Source organism: Poecile atricapillus, chromosome 7 (genome assembly GCF_030490865.1).
Source record: "Poecile atricapillus isolate bPoeAtr1 chromosome 7, bPoeAtr1.hap1, whole genome shotgun sequence".
NCBI classification, from domain to species: domain Eukaryota; kingdom Metazoa; phylum Chordata; class Aves; order Passeriformes; family Paridae; genus Poecile; species Poecile atricapillus.
In genome coordinates, this window is record NC_081255.1 from 28,953,194 (window position 1) to 28,970,980 (window position 17,787).

Genomic DNA, 17,787 nt, shown 5'->3' on the forward strand with positions numbered 1-17,787 from the left:
GTTGGGCATCACATGGGATTCTCAAACAGATCCCATGTGAAAATCTGCCACTCTCCCACATACGCAAACAATAGACTTCTCATTAATATGTCAGCTTGTTCTAAAAACAAGTTTCAAACTTCCTTAAGCTCTCAGGATCCAGGTCACAGGAAAACTGCCTGTCACACACTTCCCAGCTTCTGACATGTCAGCATTTAAATGGTCCCAGCAGGAGCCTGCTTGCACCTGCTGTTTCTCCATCTCCCCTTTGCCTGCCTCGCTGTCCCAGAGACAATGATGGGTCTGTGACACAGAAGCAAAAAGCACCTTTCCCTTGAAGCCAGGGCCATGCCACTGCTGTCAGCAATATCTTCTCTGAGAGGGTCCACACTTCCCAATCTGAGCTGGAACAATGAATTCTGACACACAACTGTGTTTTAGACTGGACATGTTCACACAGAGCAGGGCAGAGGATGAAGACGCCCTCCCCTCCACACCTTCCTGTGGCCAGCTCACTCCTGACACTGACAACACACAAGGAAACAGCTGGCACCAAAACAGGGTTTTGGACACAGAGCAAGTCTATCACAAGGCTTGTCACTGATTCACAGGACATTCAGATGGTCTGTGATGTTTTTGGGCAGGTGAACGAGGATGGGATATCTTAAAGAGTCTTGGGCTCAGTGAAGGTAAGTTGCCTCAACCAGCAAATTGTAAGTGTGATAAGCAATCTGGGGGAAAATGCCTCAGCAAACATTGAGCTGCACAAGCAACTCCATGTCAGCCACTGTGTCTTGATCTTGTTGGGACCCCACTATGTGGGAACAAAACTCCCGCACAGGCAACAAAGAGCACAAAACATGGACCAACACTGAAGTGACCCCTTGTTACCCAAGGAGCCAGGCTATGCAAGTCAGCCCAGTAAATAAAAACAAAATGCTGGCCAAGAATCAGTCTCCAAAAACTACTTTGCATGCAACTGTGTATCAGTAGGCAATTAATTTAGGAGATGCAGTACACTTAGCAAAGACACCAGTCCCATGGTAATGATGCCTGTACCAAGAGATCAGCAGGGGACGTGGGGGAAGGAAAGGGGTTAGGGAGAGTTGCCAGGCTGCTGTTCAAGGAAGAAGCTTTGATCTAAGACAGAAGGAAAAAAAAAAAAATTAAGCATCCTTTAGACTATATGAACATGGTTTATTTATCAAGCTAGAACCTATTACAACTGTACTGATTGCTTTGAAGTTCCCTGGCCTGTGTCAACTGTTTATTTATGATTCCATAATTGAGTTATGTCAGAAATGCCAGCCTGGGAATTAGACTGCTTCCTAAGGGACAGCAAACATGAGTCTGTTTTAACTCCATGGTGCTTCAATGTGTACTGTCAGGATGCACTGGTTTCTGTTCCAAACTGGGCTGCTCTTCCCTCAGGGCTGAAAGATGTTGAGTGCTCCATGACAATGACACTAATAACTTGATCGAGAGAGGAAAAGGCTGCCACTGAACAAACCAGCATCTGCCAGCTGCGCTACAGGGAACGCCCATGTCACCTGTGGGATCAGGAACATATGGAGCAGATGCTGTTGGTCAGGGCTGGGAACTGACATCCACCAGAATTGTGATACTAAGCAGTGGCAGTCAGAAGTTAAATATTAATGATTTTTAAAAAATTGCCATTATTTTTCCCTTTCCATACTCCAGCCATCCAAGCCCATAGAACAAAAACTCCCTCACATGCCATGCACAGCAAAACCCAACTGAACTGAGCCCACAAAACATTTTCTGTGGGTGATCTGTCTCCACCAGTGCCAGGCAGCTCTCTACAACACATCCTAGGGCTTTTTACATTCCAGCTTCTGGAATATTTTTGAAGCATTCTACTTTCATAGATTTTATTTCCCAACTTCTTTCGGCTTTGTTTTTGGTAATACACTATCAACCATAACACAGTCATTAACAATCTAATGCTCTTTCCCACTTAGGGAGTAGTCTTTTACAGCACTACACCCACTTCCCCTCACCTCACAACAGGGGTGACCATTGGCATTCTATTCCTCCTAGTCTTCTTCTTCCTTCCCCCAGTTTTCATGTTGCAATCGGCCACCATTGCTTCCCTTTCTTCCATTGGACCAAAAATCCAGGTACAGAAAACAAATATTTCACTGTGCAAAGCCATCATTACCCACTTCTCCTTTCTCTCTTCATCATTCTCTGGAGAGGCTATTACCAAGAGGCCCTAAATTTTTTTTCTTTTTTAATTACTCTCTCATTTCTCCCTTTCCAGCAAGTTTTTCACTCCTCAAAGTATAGTATCGCCTGAGTTTTAAAGACACACATAGGTTTATTAGAGGTCATTATGGACAAGCTTCAGGGGATTCACAAACACCAGTGCCTGTGCCCCACAGTGCTTCTGTGATGTCAAGGCCCAGTACATTTAATTTCTGAGGAATGAGGAACTGGAGATCAGGGAACACAGTACCTGATAGTGTCCCACACAGGAAGAAGCCCAAGTCTGTAGTCTGAACATTTAAAACCACATAAGACAAAACAAAAAGCACATGAAAAACACAAACAAAAAAGTGCGAACAAAGTAAAAACCCACACACAGAGTCATTTTTTTCTCAAGCACTTTGAATTCACTAATGAGGCATCAGTTAAAATACCTGAGCTCTGACTAAATCCACAACATTTACTAATTTTCATCAGTTTCCTCTTTAAAAAGAGGAGGGAGAAGATGGTTTCTGCTCCACACCTGAGTCCTGTTTCCAAGGTACAGCCTGACCAGGGCATTCAGACTCCCTGGGTCTCACCAGTGTGGGAAACAGTGAGGGAACATGTTAGTTACAGCTCTTTTAATTGTGTCTCACTCAGACTTCAAAGTCCACATCAGCTGCCAAATGCAATTTCTTCTGGGCTTTGAAGTACTTATATCCTAACTTTAACAATTTCTCTGCCACAGTTCCTGCTTGTCAAATCATGGCTCACCAGCAACAAATATCATTGACCCAGCCCTCCCTCCTCTGCTACTGCAGGTGGCATGGTTTGACACCATTGTTTTAACTATGCCAAATAAAATCTCATATTGTACATTTTAAGTTATTTCAAATTCTTTTAATTCATTTTTTTCCCCCCCCACATACCTTCCATTACCATCCAACATTTCAGTACACTGGCACTTTTCTAATTTATCCTTCAGTAAAAAATAACTCCATCTTCAGTCTATCTTTACATATAAGGAGGAAGAAGCTGACAATTTAAAAGCCCTCAGTCCTCTCATCCAATTGAAGAGTACATTTGATGAGCACTAGCATGTTCAAACCCAGTGTAATGCTTTGAGCTTGAGACATTCTCATTTTCCAGAGTGTAACCTTGAGTCCCACAGCCCTGGGCATCCTAAACCTCATGAGTTTTGTGCTCCAGTATTCATCACCTCCTATCTTCATCTATCTTTGGCACTAGAAACATATCTGAGAAAAATGCCTTTTTCTCAATCACCTGGATGACATTCCATTGTTTATTTCCACAAGCAATCAAAGGAAGTCCCACCAAATCACCTCTCCCTTCTCCAGACACATCTGAGCACTGAGAGAGCAAATGGCTCGTCTGTTTGTGATAAAGAGGGCTCAGAAATGGCTCTGCTCTCTGGGGCAGTCTTGCAGAGTAGAAATGGTGATGAACCAGAATTCAATTATGTAATGAGAAATTGCTTTAATTAGCCAGTTAATTGACTCCTTGACTGCAATAACTAAAATCACTTGTTTTTACAAGGCACACTATTTTTTTCCTAAGGGCTCCCAGGAATCATCTCTGCCTCTCACTTCCCTCCACATCAACTAAAACCGATCCAAGAGTGCTAGCATGCTGGAGGATCACACATTTGATTACTGCTTTGGAGCAGCCCCAAAACAAATTCTTAAGAGGGGGGCAGAAGTGCAGAGTAGCACCAGGGTAATGAACCAGTTTTCCTTTGATGGAAAGAAGCCCAGCCTTGAAGCAGGTGACATGCAAGTGAATTGGGCTGCCCTAATACTGACTTTTTACTTTTGTTCAAAAAAAAGTACACTTGTCCAAAGTGTCCCAACTCAGAAAGATGTGGATTTTTCAACACTAGCAAGATCCAAGATCTATGCACATGATCAAAAGAAGTGCTCAAATGTCAAAGAAGGGGTATACAGTGCCTTGGCAAATGTCCTGAAGACACAGTTTGGGGACAGTTACACAATGATGAATTTCCAGATGTGTCAAAGATGAGCATGAGAGACAATCCAGGTCACACCTGCAGCACACTGAACCCAGTGCCTAGTCCAGGATTAGGATATTGCACACAGACCCAAGACAGATGGCAGAATTTAGCCAGAAAGCTGCCTCTGTTTACTGCAACTTTGGATTTGACAACCCATTTAACAGGGATGTAAAATTCTACTCTGAAACAAAGAAAAAGAGAACATGACTCGTGAGTCAAGCAGTGCACTAGCACAAGGGAATTCCCTGATCTGGAACAGGAGGTACTGCTAATGCAAATAGTCATCAGACTTCACACAGCAATGACAACTAAGAAGAGAAAAAGGGTCAGACTAGAATGAACCATCAATCTGTGCCCCAGGACCCTGCACCTGGGTTATCCCCTGGAGAGTTGCAAAGGTTTATGAAGAATATTTCTTGTAGCACAGAATCATCACTATCCTAGTAGTTCCTAAGGTCTTCCACTTTTTTTTTCTCCTTTTATCCTGTCCTATAAAGCTGCTGTGACAAGGTTTCCTGGTGTTTCACAATGTACACCTCTACCTGGGTGTCTTACCCAACATGGGATAGGCCTCTGTCCCTGGGGTCAGTCTGCCTCGAGGGACAGCCTTCCTCTTCACAGACAGAAGTGCAGACAAGCCTTCACTCCACAGGGTTCTCTCCCTGCTCCCATCAGTGAGGCTCTCTCAGAGCTCTTGCTGTGACAGTGACCTTCCAGCCAGGAGCTGACCTTAGGTCTCATGCAATTCAACCACTTTCCCTCCTCTCCTGACTTGCAGCAGGTCATCACCAGGAGGCACATAAATAACCACAAATGAGCAGTGCAAAAGGCAAGCTGCTGAGTTCTGTGGCATTTTAAACATCTTTTTGATAGCAAGGGGTGGAAACTTGGATGAATGCGAAATAACGGCACACTGTCTCGATAGAGGGCTGAGTGTGACTACACCCTTTAAAGGCCAGAGAAAACATCTTACCTTGGTGAAAGGGGAAGGAAAAAGAATCAGTGGTGTCATATCTTCACTGGAGATCACATGGGACTTGAACAGAAACTGCAATTATTTATACACAAACTCTTCTTGGAGGAAACTTTAGACATAATCAACAAGGAACACCTGTATGTTTGATTATGGCTGATATTTTAATCTAAAGACAAGTGTAATAAAAAGTCAACACCAGTATTGTAACTAGGTCACTTTTTTTGATGCAAGTATGTCAGGAATTACTTTGGCCCAGCATTCTGCACCCAAAGCATGTGAAAGTATCACCGAAAGAATGCCCTTTGGGATCTGAGCAGCAGCTGCTCCTGATGGAGCCTGCAGAAAGCAGTGCACTCTCTGGGCAAGTGGCAAACTTGAGAGGCAAGAATCCCAGGTGAGATCACAAGTCAGATGAAATTCAGTAGAAGAGTTTGCACCAGAGAATGTGGACACAAGCAGAGAAGCTTAAGACCCACTTTTGTACAAAACTTCCACTGAAAAAACTATCATAGCTCAATTTAAAAAGGAAAATCCATCAGCTCTTGAAACATAATTTGCAACAAAAAGCCTGAAGAACTGGATTCCCAACAAAGCATTTGCTTTTAAATGAACCAGTCAGCTTTGGCAAGCACAAGTTGAGATGGAGGACACACCAAATACCAGATACTTGCAGGTCCTGCACAGACAGGAAACAGGCCCTGGATACAGAAGTGTCCAGAATCTGCCTCATTCACTCCCTCAGATCTCTCTCTGAAGGTCCCTAATACATCTGGCTGGCCCCAAAGAACAAGAACCACCTTCATGCCAAGAGACAATCATCAACACACAAAATACATATAATAGCACTAAATTTATTAAAACAGGCTTAATTAGCAATCACTATTAAAATATGTGGCAGGTCTCAGATATCTTTTCTTTTAGCCCAATGATATCCCTTTGTTTAAAAAGAATACAATTTCCATGACAGAACAACAGCCATTACAGTTTTCTTTCAATCCAGAATATCCTGTCAGGTCTGATTCTGCACTAAATCACTCCTTAAACCTTTAAAACACCAGATAGTCCAGGATGGACTGCAGCAGCCTTTACAAACAGTACCGACAGTGCCATAGATGATTTAAAGACTGGAATAAATGTCATGTCTAAGGTGGTTACATGGAAATTTAAAATAGGCAAAATTAAATTACCCATGAGAAATACAGCCTGAATCTCTGACCTGAATTTGGTCAGAAAGTTTGCTTTGTCTAACTCACTCAAATCAGGAGTGCAAGACTGAAAGGTAGGAAGGTTGGGATGATACAAACTATGAAGAATGCAGGGTAATGTACAGAAAGCTCTGGCCAAAATGCAGAAGGTGAAATACCACATATGTTGAGATCTAGAAGCAAGAGAAGGGTGTTTCTAAGAACCCCTTCAATATCCTGGGGGACCAAACCATTCAAAAAAACAAGAGATTCAGTGACTAGCAAGGGATTAACAAAACTGTTACAATTTTATGGAAGTAATAAAGAAGAGAAAAATAAACTGCAAATCTCAAATATAATCAAAATTCTTCAGTAGTAAGTGCATGTAGGTATCAAACCAAGCCATAAACTACAATGAAACAGCAGAGGCACTTTTCTGAGAGAAAACCTATTAGATGGTAAGAGCCTGAGAAACTCATAAATGGCTCTGTATGGCCAGCATGTGAAACAAGTCAGTCCTTACCACCCTACTTTATAAAGCAGAGATTCCTTAGTTATGGGACAAGCCATGGCCAAAGGGCTCTGTCCTCCCTCGGTGTAACCCTTCATGCCATTTGTAGGAGCACAAGGCTGTCCCCGTGGCTGCACCTCCCTGTGCCTTTGTTTGCCCCCACGCCTGGGGTGGCTGCTCCTGGCAGGCCGTGGGGCTCAGTCATCCCTCCTGCCCCTGGGCACACAGAGGATGCGGAGAAGAACCAAGCGTGGAGGAAGAGGAAGGAGCACGTGTCCTGCTTCCAAGGAGCGCTTCCAGAGGAGCAGAGCCACTGGAGCACAGGCTCAGCAAAGGCCTCATGTGGGAAGGCAGAGCTGGCAGACAGCACTGTGTGTGCTGCACGGGCCACATTCATGGGAACAAGGAAAGAGAGGCAAGCGACCCCTCCAGAGCCAGCAGAGCCGTCTGTTCATTTCCCTGTTTGTTCGCTCTTTCAGACTTAAACGCTTGAGCAGATTTACACAAGTAAGTGCACTCAAGAAGTGGGCAAACTGAATATGAACACAAGGCCAACTGGCTGCAGTGTCCAAGAAACAGAAAATGGTGTTAATCCCCTGAATTGGAGACCAAAGCACCGCCTGTGCCCCATGGAGCTTCCCAGTGGGGTCCCCTCCCATCCTTGTGCGGGGCTGCACAGTGGGGAAGCTGTGGGGCACAGCAGTGGGGGCTGCCTGAGATACCCAGCAGGTCTGGCCCCCCTGCCCAAAACTGCCCTTCTATATGCAAGGGGTGGGCAGCTGTTGGCACAAGCCTAAGGCAATTAGTACAGAAGGAAAATAAGGCACTTGGAAGTACTTGAAGCACTTGAAAGTTTACCAAAATAGCTCTCCCCAAATACAAAAACTCTGAGTTACCACAAAAAGTGCCTCTTCTAGATCCAGCAGTCAAAAGCCGTCCCTCTAGGAATGCTGCTGCTTAGGGTACCCCTGTGCTACAGCAAATCCAACATCAACTGAAGTGCCAACAGCACAGTTTTAGAGTTCTAACCCAACAAAGTCAGGAACTAGTTTGCAAAGAGAAAGCAATGAAAGAACATTGCTTTCATGGGTATTTGTGCATGTGCACATAAAAGAAGATAGAGGGTCCAGAAATTAAAATGAGATTTCAAAAATGCTGAAATCCTACAGCTTGCATGTCCTCCCCTGTCTGTCAAACCCAGTTTCTTAGGAATATATTTACAATTCCTAGACAACTGCTCATCAAACCTTGTGCATGTTTTTGTGATTTTTGACAGTTAGAAGAGCATATATTTGTTCAAGTTTATTTTTATAGCATTCAACACCACATACCAAAGACTCTGTAGTATGGAAACCAACAGCATTTTCTTCTACCCAGCTGTAACTTTCACCAAGCCACAGGAGAATGGAGAAGAGATACCTACTCATGTCTTCACATCCTCAGCCTTCTTTAAGTAGTTTTCACAACAGCCACAGAATAATAGTGAAAGATGAACTGTTCTCAAAAAAATTAACCATCTACAGCTGTCTCTTGGAGCAATGATGTTACATGATAATTCCTCATCACTGACAGAAGCAGCTGCTTGATGTTCAATAATTAATTCACGTAAAGCTCAGTTGAACTGGATAAAGTGCCTGTACCTGTTACTCAGCTCTAAGAACAGGTTTCCTCATAACCCACCAGCATCTTCTGCATCTGTCAGCAGCAGTGGAGGTTTTTGCCCACTTTGTTGTTCCAGTGACCTTTCCTTTTGCACACAATGCTGCCCAGTGCCAATTTCAAGGGATATCAGGGTCCACTCTGACCTTGTCCCTATTGTTTTCAGCAATCTGTGTCAACAATGAGCTTTTCCCTCAGCGTAATAAATGTCTGTGTTCTGTATGTTCCACCTTTGCATATTACAATCTCCAAAGTCTTGTAACTCTCCCTGCTGTCATTGCCCCAGGCATAATCCTGAATTATTTGTGTTGCCATAAATAGTACACACTGCATTATCTAGACAGTATATGTTTTTAAAAGTATGTTGCAGTGTCAAGTACACAAAGAGTTGTACAACCTTAGTTCTGCCCTCTTAGATGTCCACATGCACCAGCAAACACAAAAATTTTATGAGGGAGATCAAGACACGCCAAATAATTGACTAACACAATCCCAGAATAGAAGAATATATAATTTTAAGCAGTATTCACAAGCACACAGACCTTCTTGCATATGTTTTTGTTCCTTTGGCAGTAATATAGGCCAACATTTTAGAAGAAACTTGCTAGTCTTATGAAACAACCTGACAAAAGGAAAATACAATTTTTATCCCAGGAAAACCTGAAAATAATTTTAGAGTCAGACTTTCTTGGTCTGCAGGTTCTCTTCCTGTTGGATTTCAAATGCCTGCCACAGAGGAAGAGGGAAAGGTTATTTGCACCCTTCTCACAAACCATGGAAACCCTTTTAAATTGGGTTGAAAAGCATTAGGCATTCAGAGCAGCAACTACTGCTGGGTTTGCCCACAGTTCTGCCATATTCTGTAGCCTTTTTGCCCAGCTGCCATGAGAGATCCTCCTCCTCTGCTCTCAGTTCAGTACCAGACAGTTCTCTGTAGGCCACTGCTTGAGACAGGTGACACCAGGCAATCCAAAATCATCAGGTCTTTGATGCTGTCACTGCTACTTGCCTTCACACCTGTCTGGACTGTCCTGGAATAAACTTCCAGAAAATACTATGTCTGGGCTGCCAATCCAACAGTGAGCAATAACTCAGTCCCAGAAATGCAGCAGCAAGCAGGTTCCCTTAGGCCTTTAAAGCAAAGGGTATTTCCAAGGGTTCTATCAAATTCTGGTCAAGAGTTGCACCAAACACACCATAACACAAATGCAATTTTTCTAATACTCAAGGAACTTAATAAGAAAGTGGAACATCACAATATATAAGTTGCTGCAGACACCCTGTCCCTCATTTCCGACATGGAACACCCTCTGCCCTTTCCCCAGCTCCCATCTTGCTGTGTCTCCTCAGATTTCATTTTGGTCGCAGTCTCCTGTCAAAAGTAACTTCCATTCCCACCATCTGTCCCCAGTGCAATGTGATGGACACCATGAACTGAAACCAAGGGCGTTCTCTTAACTTTCCCCTGAGCTGTACTTTGTCTTCTCATGCTGCTCTTCTAAAATGGATTCAATCCATTCCACTCAGCTCAGCCAGAACAGTCAAACCCCAGCCTGTATCCTAGGGATGCCCAGAAAGCTGCTGATATTTCCAGAGGCAGGAGCTGCTGAACAAGGACATGACATTCCCTCAGTATTTCTCAGGGCTCTGATTACCATGACAGATAAGAGTTGACCCTCCCTGAAGGGTCAACAGGGTAAGACAGCCAAGGGAAGAATATGTAATGGAGACCAGCAGTCCTGCAGAAGGGCCATAAACACAGGATGCAACTCAGACTATCCAACTCTGCCCACCCTAAAGCAACATCCCAGCTGAGTTGTGCCAACTCATCCCAGCACTGGCTGGAGGTAACAAGACTGTCTCACAGCCTAAGGGTTCCTAACTTGCAGCCCCATGTTTCTGTGCAGCTGCAAACACCCACGGCTGCCTGCATGGCAGCGAGGCTTTCATGCCCTTCAGCCAATTACATTTAAACCAGCAGGTTTGAAACCCCATGGCTTGTTTTTCCTCAACAAACAAAACCTCTTGGCTTGACTAAACTCTTGGCAATACACATCAAAAAAGCTTCAACTGAATTAAACATGTTTCAGAGGAGCTCAGGAGATAAAATGTAGGTACAAAGATCTGGTCAAAGAAGGTATGATAGAAAATGAAAGAAAATAAAATAATAATTAAATAAAAGAAAATCAGGTACCTTTAAATAATTATTTTGGAGCTAAAGTTACTAGCATATTTTGAAGCTTTCTTATAAAAAGCAGTAAGATCCCAAAGCAAAGGACACTGCTTCCAAGACCTACACAGCCTCCAAATTCACACAATAAAATTAGTAGAAATATGTCTGAGACTGAGGGGTGGTTGGAAGCCTGAAACTGAAAAGCATTCTGCTGAACATGCAAAACTATTTGAGAAACTGTGTAAAATCTAGTAGCAATCTGAAATCTTACTAAAAGCCATTAATTTTTTCAAGTAGTTTCCCGTACTAAAAGCTTTTTAGAGAAGGAGCGTGTTTTGCAGTGTCCACAGCAATGCATCAGGCAACAGATTCCCGGAACTTCAGAAAAAAGTTCCTCTGCTTAATGAAGAGCCAGGAAACCACAAGCTGGTAAAAGTTGTCCAGGTTAAGAGACAGGAGCAGCCCACAGAAAAGGGAGGCCATCGATCCACTGTGCTTTGGGGTCCAGGAAGGGACTCTCCTCCCAGGATCTCACCCTCTAGAGATTCCATACAAGTTACAAATAAGTCTGGGGGGCACCTTTACCCTCTCATGAGCCTACAGGCAGTAGTAAGGACTCCTGGTAGAAGAGCCCCAGTTGCACTGTTTTGCCCCAGAAAGCTCCTGAAAATGATGTTTCAACTGACCCTGCTTTTTTTTTTTTTTGTTACTTAAGAGATTAGAGGGGAAAAAAAAGCACAACAAGCTAAAACCATCCAAGATTAAGAGACTGGTGTATTTTAAACATAATAACCCATCAGAACAGGCTCCTGACTGTTCACACCTCACTGTCTTTTAACAAAGACATACACCCACAAGCCTTCTCCTTTTCAGGAATCACCAAAATTGTGGATTTGTTTTTAGTGATCTGATTTTCTATATAGTTATTGTAAAAGCCTTCAAATCAAAAGTTTGATCCCACAGAGGCACAGACCATCAGGGGGCTATACAATTTAGAGCCATCTGTTCCCACTCTTCTCCTTTTGCTCATAAACAGGGAGAAGCCACCCCCCTCACCTCAGTTCCATGTGGCTTTTCCATCCCTCTCCAGTTTACCTGACTTCAAGGCTTCTCAGGTTCAACTCTGCACCTCCTCTGCCTGTGGGCTTTTTCTCCTCCCTGCACCCCCCTCCTGCTGATCAGTGTTATTAAACACACCTGTCTGCCCCTTCATCCAACTGTTATTCCATTTGTATTCACCCCATACCCAGGCACACATGCTGCTAGATAATGCTAACTATATTAAACCACTGCTGGCAGGTGCACTGATGAGCAGGGAAAGAAAATAGCATTGCCTAGCTAGGATAAGATGTGCTAACCAAGGACTGTGAAAGCAGAGCATCAGCATGGCACTCCTGGGGCACCCCCAGGAATCTGGGTCACCCTGTCACCACCACATGCTGAAAGCAGAGCCTCAAACCAGACATGAGGAGCAAAATGGGCTTCAGCTCCTCATCACCACCAGAACTGGAGCCTGAAGTGAAGCAAGAAAGAGGCATAAATTATAAAGGCAACTGCAGAGCGATGCATCCACAGAAGTTTTTGTTTTCTGTGTGTTTTCAAGTGAGAATCCGCTCTCTTTGCAGGATGCACTGGCAGCTTGTGCCCTAAGGTAAAGAAATCCGAGCCTGACACAGAACCCAGCGAGTCACTTGCTCAGAGATTTTGCAGACCCTCCCATCTTCTCTTTACTGCAAAGTGTGTAAGAAAATGTTATCTAAAAGAGTTGATTTCTCTCCAACATGTATTTGCCTTTATGTCCTGTTATTTTAAACACACTCCCCTTCATGGTCTTATCTAAAACTGGGAAAACTGTGCAATGTTCTCTGTGCTGTCAACAACTGTTCAAAATTCCACACTAGTAATGTGGAGAGCCTGAGTGTAACAGCTCCCTCTTAATATTTTAAGCACAGAACAAGATTAAGTAGTATAATACAAACAACAGTGTGCATCAAATTCCCAGTTCTGCTGGAGAAACTGATGGAGCTGACATGGTTTTAAAACTAGAAAAATCTGCAAAATATACTTAATGAGGAAATGCTCATTTGTTTATCTTTCTTTACATAGTTATGTTTTAAAAGATACTTAAATGATCAATGTGCTGGTGCCATTTTCTTTATAACTATTCTTAGGACATCAAGATAGTGATGACAATAAAGATGTATCTAGAACAACCGCAAACAAAATGAAGATTGAATAAGAAAAAGCACATGTTTGGAATCAGTCTGAAAATCCACTGATTAGATAATTACTATATGAGCATGTGTGTGTATATATATATATGGATAGTCTTCTCCCTCTTAAAGGGAGGAAAGACCAAATTCTGATATCAATATTTGAAGTGACACAGCCTTTTTAGTGAAGGAGTAGAACCCAAAGCTAAGCTTAAATGGGAATTTAAGCCATAATACAATACATAAATACAATAAAGAATCAATAAAGAATCTAAAGTAGTGGCGAGATAGTTGAAGTATTTTTTTCCTTGGAAGGCAAGATGGTTAATAAGTGCCATGTTTCACTGTAAAATTTGGAAAGGCTTGGTTCCCCCATGAGCTACATTCATCCAGTGCATACATAAAGCCTGCCTCCTTATAAAAATCAATCATGCTGCGTTGCATTGAAAAAACCCAAACCCATCTGTGATGCAGCTATGGAGTAAAAGACAGTAGAGAGTTGTAAACTGCCTCAGAGGAAGCTCAGGGAGACTGCTTATAAGAAGTGAGCTAACAGCAGGCTTTAGTTCATCCAACAAAGCAGCAGGATGCTGCTAAAAACAGGGATTGCTGGAAATGTATAAACCTCTGGCTATACTATATCCAAGAGCTGGATGTAAAGACTGGAAATTAAATTCTACATTGTTGAGTTCCCTTAAATTTGTATCCTGCTATATTCAGAGTTTGAGATTTATTTTGCTAAATGCAATCTTTTTAAAACTCCTTTAAAATACTTTCCCAAAACTACTGCAGTACATTTACAACATAAACTTTATACAATCTTTCCAAAGATGTTTTTAGTGTTTATTTGAGCTTAGTGATTTGAATACATATTGCTTGTTTGAAGGATTAAGAGTGTTTGTTCCCATTACATTTTTAATGGTATAATCCACTGTGGAATCCATGAAGGATTTCAAAAGTAGGAGGCCTGAGAGACATAGGGTGGCTCCTGGCTGCCCATTCCTCCCAAGCAGCTTCTCCCATGGTGACAAGCCACCTGCAGTCAGTGACACAGTAACAGATACCTGCATGCCCAGGAGGAATCACCTGCCAGTAAATGATGAATCACACAACCTCCCCGGTGTGGAGAAGTTCAAAATGAACATGTACAATGTGTCTCAACATCTTTGCCTAAATCACACTAACTGCGTGTAGCACCCCAGGTAACCACACTATCTCTTGTTTGCCTACATTTCAAGTTACCTTTAATTTAGTATTTAATCCCTTTTTTAGATTTATATAACAAAAGAGGCTTTCAAAACTTCCAATCTATTGTCAGCAGGCTATAACTTTGATATATTAGTTATAATAAAAATGCTATCATACCTGGAATTTATTCCATGCCATTTGGCCTATTTTGTTCAGCTCCTTCTATTACCAGCAGTAAAGGCATTTGCACATTTTTGAATGTACAAGAGATTTTGTATGGTTGCATCTCATTTGTCCACAAACTCCCATGTGATGTTGTATGTGTGAATACAGCTGAGGGACACTTGCCAGTCAAAACAGATGCTCAATTCCTATACCAGGGAATGGAGCACAAATACAGGATTTGCTTTAATGTATTCACAGTGCATCCAGCCCCAGCTACTTCCAAGACTTTTCAGTATAAATTGCAGCAGAAAGTGGCTTAGAAATCAAATTCCCATTTGGAAGCAAAATTCTGCCCAGTAAAACACAAATCAGGTTCTATATCAGAAGGAATATCCAGGTAGGCATCAGAGCTTCCCATAGTGATGGTTTTTCAAACTCCACAGACTAAACTGGAACAAGTCACAGAACACAAATGTTACATCTCAAAACTGGTCCTGTCCAAGTATAGTAATAATTCTGGGGCTGATGTGTACTATGGCAATGGCTGTAGAGTCCCTCAGAAGGGAGGATGAGCTGGGGAAGGAAGGAAAAACCAAAGACATCCTGGATGTGAAAGGACCACACCAGGTCACACTGTGGTGGCTCCTGGCCAGCACAGTGACATTCCTGCATGGCACAGAGCAGGGCAGCCCTCACCTGAAGGGATCCTGGAGCCAGCCAGGCTCCTCTGGAGACACTGGAGAAACAGTGGAATACAAGGGACAAGCCCTCCCTTCCCAGAGCCTGACCAGAAGTGCTCCATGTCAAACCACACCCCATGCTGAGGGCACTCAATGGAACCCCCTGTGACATTAGAATTCAAAAACAAATCCCATGGTAATTTCTAATAAATATCTTGTGCTCATCCATGAGCTGTACCACCCCAAGCACAGCTATTTCAAAACTGGCATTTCTAGAAGAAAGGATTGTTATCCTTTCCAGACAATAATACTGTCTCACTTGGAATTTATGGCACATTCCTTAGATTTAACAATTATGTTTATCATTCTATGCTTTGTCTTCAAACTGCTGTCTGATAAAAACTCTTGTGCTAAGCTAATACTACTATTCCTGAGGGGGAAAGTGGACAGGTTGTTCTTTTGGACAAAGATAGGATAAACCCTTTTCCAGTCATATTCACAGCTTTGGGATATAAAACTTTGCTTTGTCTCCAAGCTCAACTTTACAAGGAGCTTTATCTTGAAAAGCACAGCAGCCAGTGCTGAGCTGATGCTTTATGCAAACCTGGTGTCAATTAACATTTGAGAGTCCTACTGACAATGCCAGCTAAGGCATAAGAAAAAAAAAAAGAAAATCCTTTGATTCTAGAAAAAAACCAACCTTGCAATGAAAAACAAACACTTGATTCACAAGTGCTATAGTTGCAGAGGGAGAGAGTCAAGAGCTAATGTACCATAGTAATTGGATTGAAAGATTCTGAGTTGGTGGAATTTAGTGGCTGTATTAAAAAGCCATCTCTTCTTCAAGGCAAGGAGCTAACATAATGAAGAAAAGACAGGAAACAAGTTAGGGAATGCCATGCAAGGTTAAAAGAAGACCCTGTTATCTTGACAGTGGGAGGACAGCCTATTTCCACAAAACTGAGTTTCTCTCTCTTTTGCAATCTAGGGCTGGTTTTTATTACCCAGATCAGCAACTGGAAAATACATTTACCAATGCATTATTCCCATCATTATAATAATAAAAGGGTCAATTAAAACTCAGTTAAGTGTAAATCTGTTGCGTAGTGAACTTTAAAAAAGAGAATTTCAGTTCCTTCAAGAATAAACTATAACTGGCCGTAGCATCATTTCTCAGTCAAGCAGTGGTATAAGTTTCCAGAAAGAACTGATTTTGCAGAATAATTAAATAGAATTTAAAATTGTAATTTCATGTTCACAGAAGGAAATAACCTAACTTGCCTCTGATTACCAAGAGAAGAAACAAAGCAGATTTGAAGAATCGTGTTTATATTGTATCTATTAAATGGGAATCAACTGTTCTAAGACTCTATTGCATGGCAGAAATAGCAGTGATGGTCTGATTTTTGCATTAGAAGATGCAGACAAGTCCTGAACTCACACTGTACTTGGAGCTCAGCTTTGTACACTCAGCCATGAAGCCCAACAAGACAGGACACTCAACTGCCTGAGTGAAATCAAAGGGAAATTTGTGCATTACTTACAAGGACTCGTCCCTTCAGCTCCAGCACAGCTTCCATAGCCAGGGTCTATGTACATACTTTTCAGTATATTCTTTTCATTCCTATTCTACTAAAAAAAGGATAAGAGAATAAGCTTTGCAGGGTTAGAGAAGGACAGATAACATTTTAGCTCCTTACAGGACAGGATAATGACCCAGCGAGTATTTAGAACACTGACAGAAATAACTTCTTTTAACACTTAGACTATAAGGTTAATAATCATGTATTTCACATCTTACCAAACAGTTCATCTAAAATTCTTACCAGGAAGAGTCCACAATACCATTTACACTCAAGACTTCTCATGTAGAAATGAAAATTTCTTTCAAGTTTTATTTCACCACTTCTCTTTCTTCTCCCTCCCAACACTAGAACTGCTCATTGGCCAAAACCCAAGAGCTCAATACTGCCAGTTACAGGAGGACTTAAAATACACACACAAAATACCACCTCAACCCAGACCTGCATTCTGCAAAGCAGGTCCACTTTTAATTAACAGCAGAATCTCAGATTATCCCACACAACCAGTAAGCAGTGTAACGAGTTTTCTCAGTGCCATTTCAATAGCTTTCTTTTTAAAGAAGCTTTTAATTCTGCTTTCAGCTTCAAGACACCAAATGCTGCCAGCACTGTCTGATCTCAGCATGATAGGGAAAAGTACCACTAGGCCTCTGCTCCAGTATTTCTAATAAATATGGCTGAAGGAAATTATTTGCCTAGATTATGAGGCTAAAAAGTATTCCCCAAATTAATGATGAGCTGCATGAGTTTTATTTTTCACTCTTGCTCTTGCTGGTAAGAAACCACCAAAGCTTTCTTCTAAAAACTCCGCTTCAACCACAGCAGGGATGACTAATTATAAGCACCCAGTCTGGAGTAGAAAGAAAAAGAAAGAAATAGTTTGTGTAAGCTTATGGAAATGTGGCTGTGTGCTTCACTTTCTGCCTTTTCTCTTTGTCAAGCAAACAAAGCGGAAGGGTGGGAGGGGGAATGGCAGCACAATGAAACAGCCTCGGAAATTCAAAGCTGAAAAGATGTTCCAAATGATGAAAGGCAACGAGAGAAGGTTGCTCAGTTCTTACTCTGCTGCAGCAGATAAGAGCACTTGGGATAGGCAAAATCTGTTCCCTAAGCATGGTTCACTAGGGCATATCGAGGCTTCAGAAACATTATTGCATTTTTAATAATTCAGGAATCTGCCCATGTCCCTCTTGATTAACATCTATGTAGCAATTGTCCAAGCTTCACTGAGGT

General features: G+C 42.2%; 1 protein-coding gene across 3 annotated transcripts in view; it reads right to left on the reverse strand.

Annotated features, from left to right (window-relative positions):
- Positions 1–17,787, reverse strand: part of LRP8 (LDL receptor related protein 8) — a 175,380-nt gene that overhangs the window by 128,775 nt on the left and 28,818 nt on the right. The window contains exon 1 of one of the 3 annotated variants that reach the window (XM_058842713.1): positions 16,798–16,900. The exons of the other annotated variants lie outside the window; for them this stretch is intronic. Coding sequence (XP_058698696.1) covers positions 16,798–16,819 — 22 coding nt within the window. The 5' untranslated portion in view covers positions 16,820–16,900. Of the gene's footprint in view, positions 1–16,797; positions 16,901–17,787 lie in introns of those variants that run through there. 3 annotated transcript variants of the gene reach the window in all.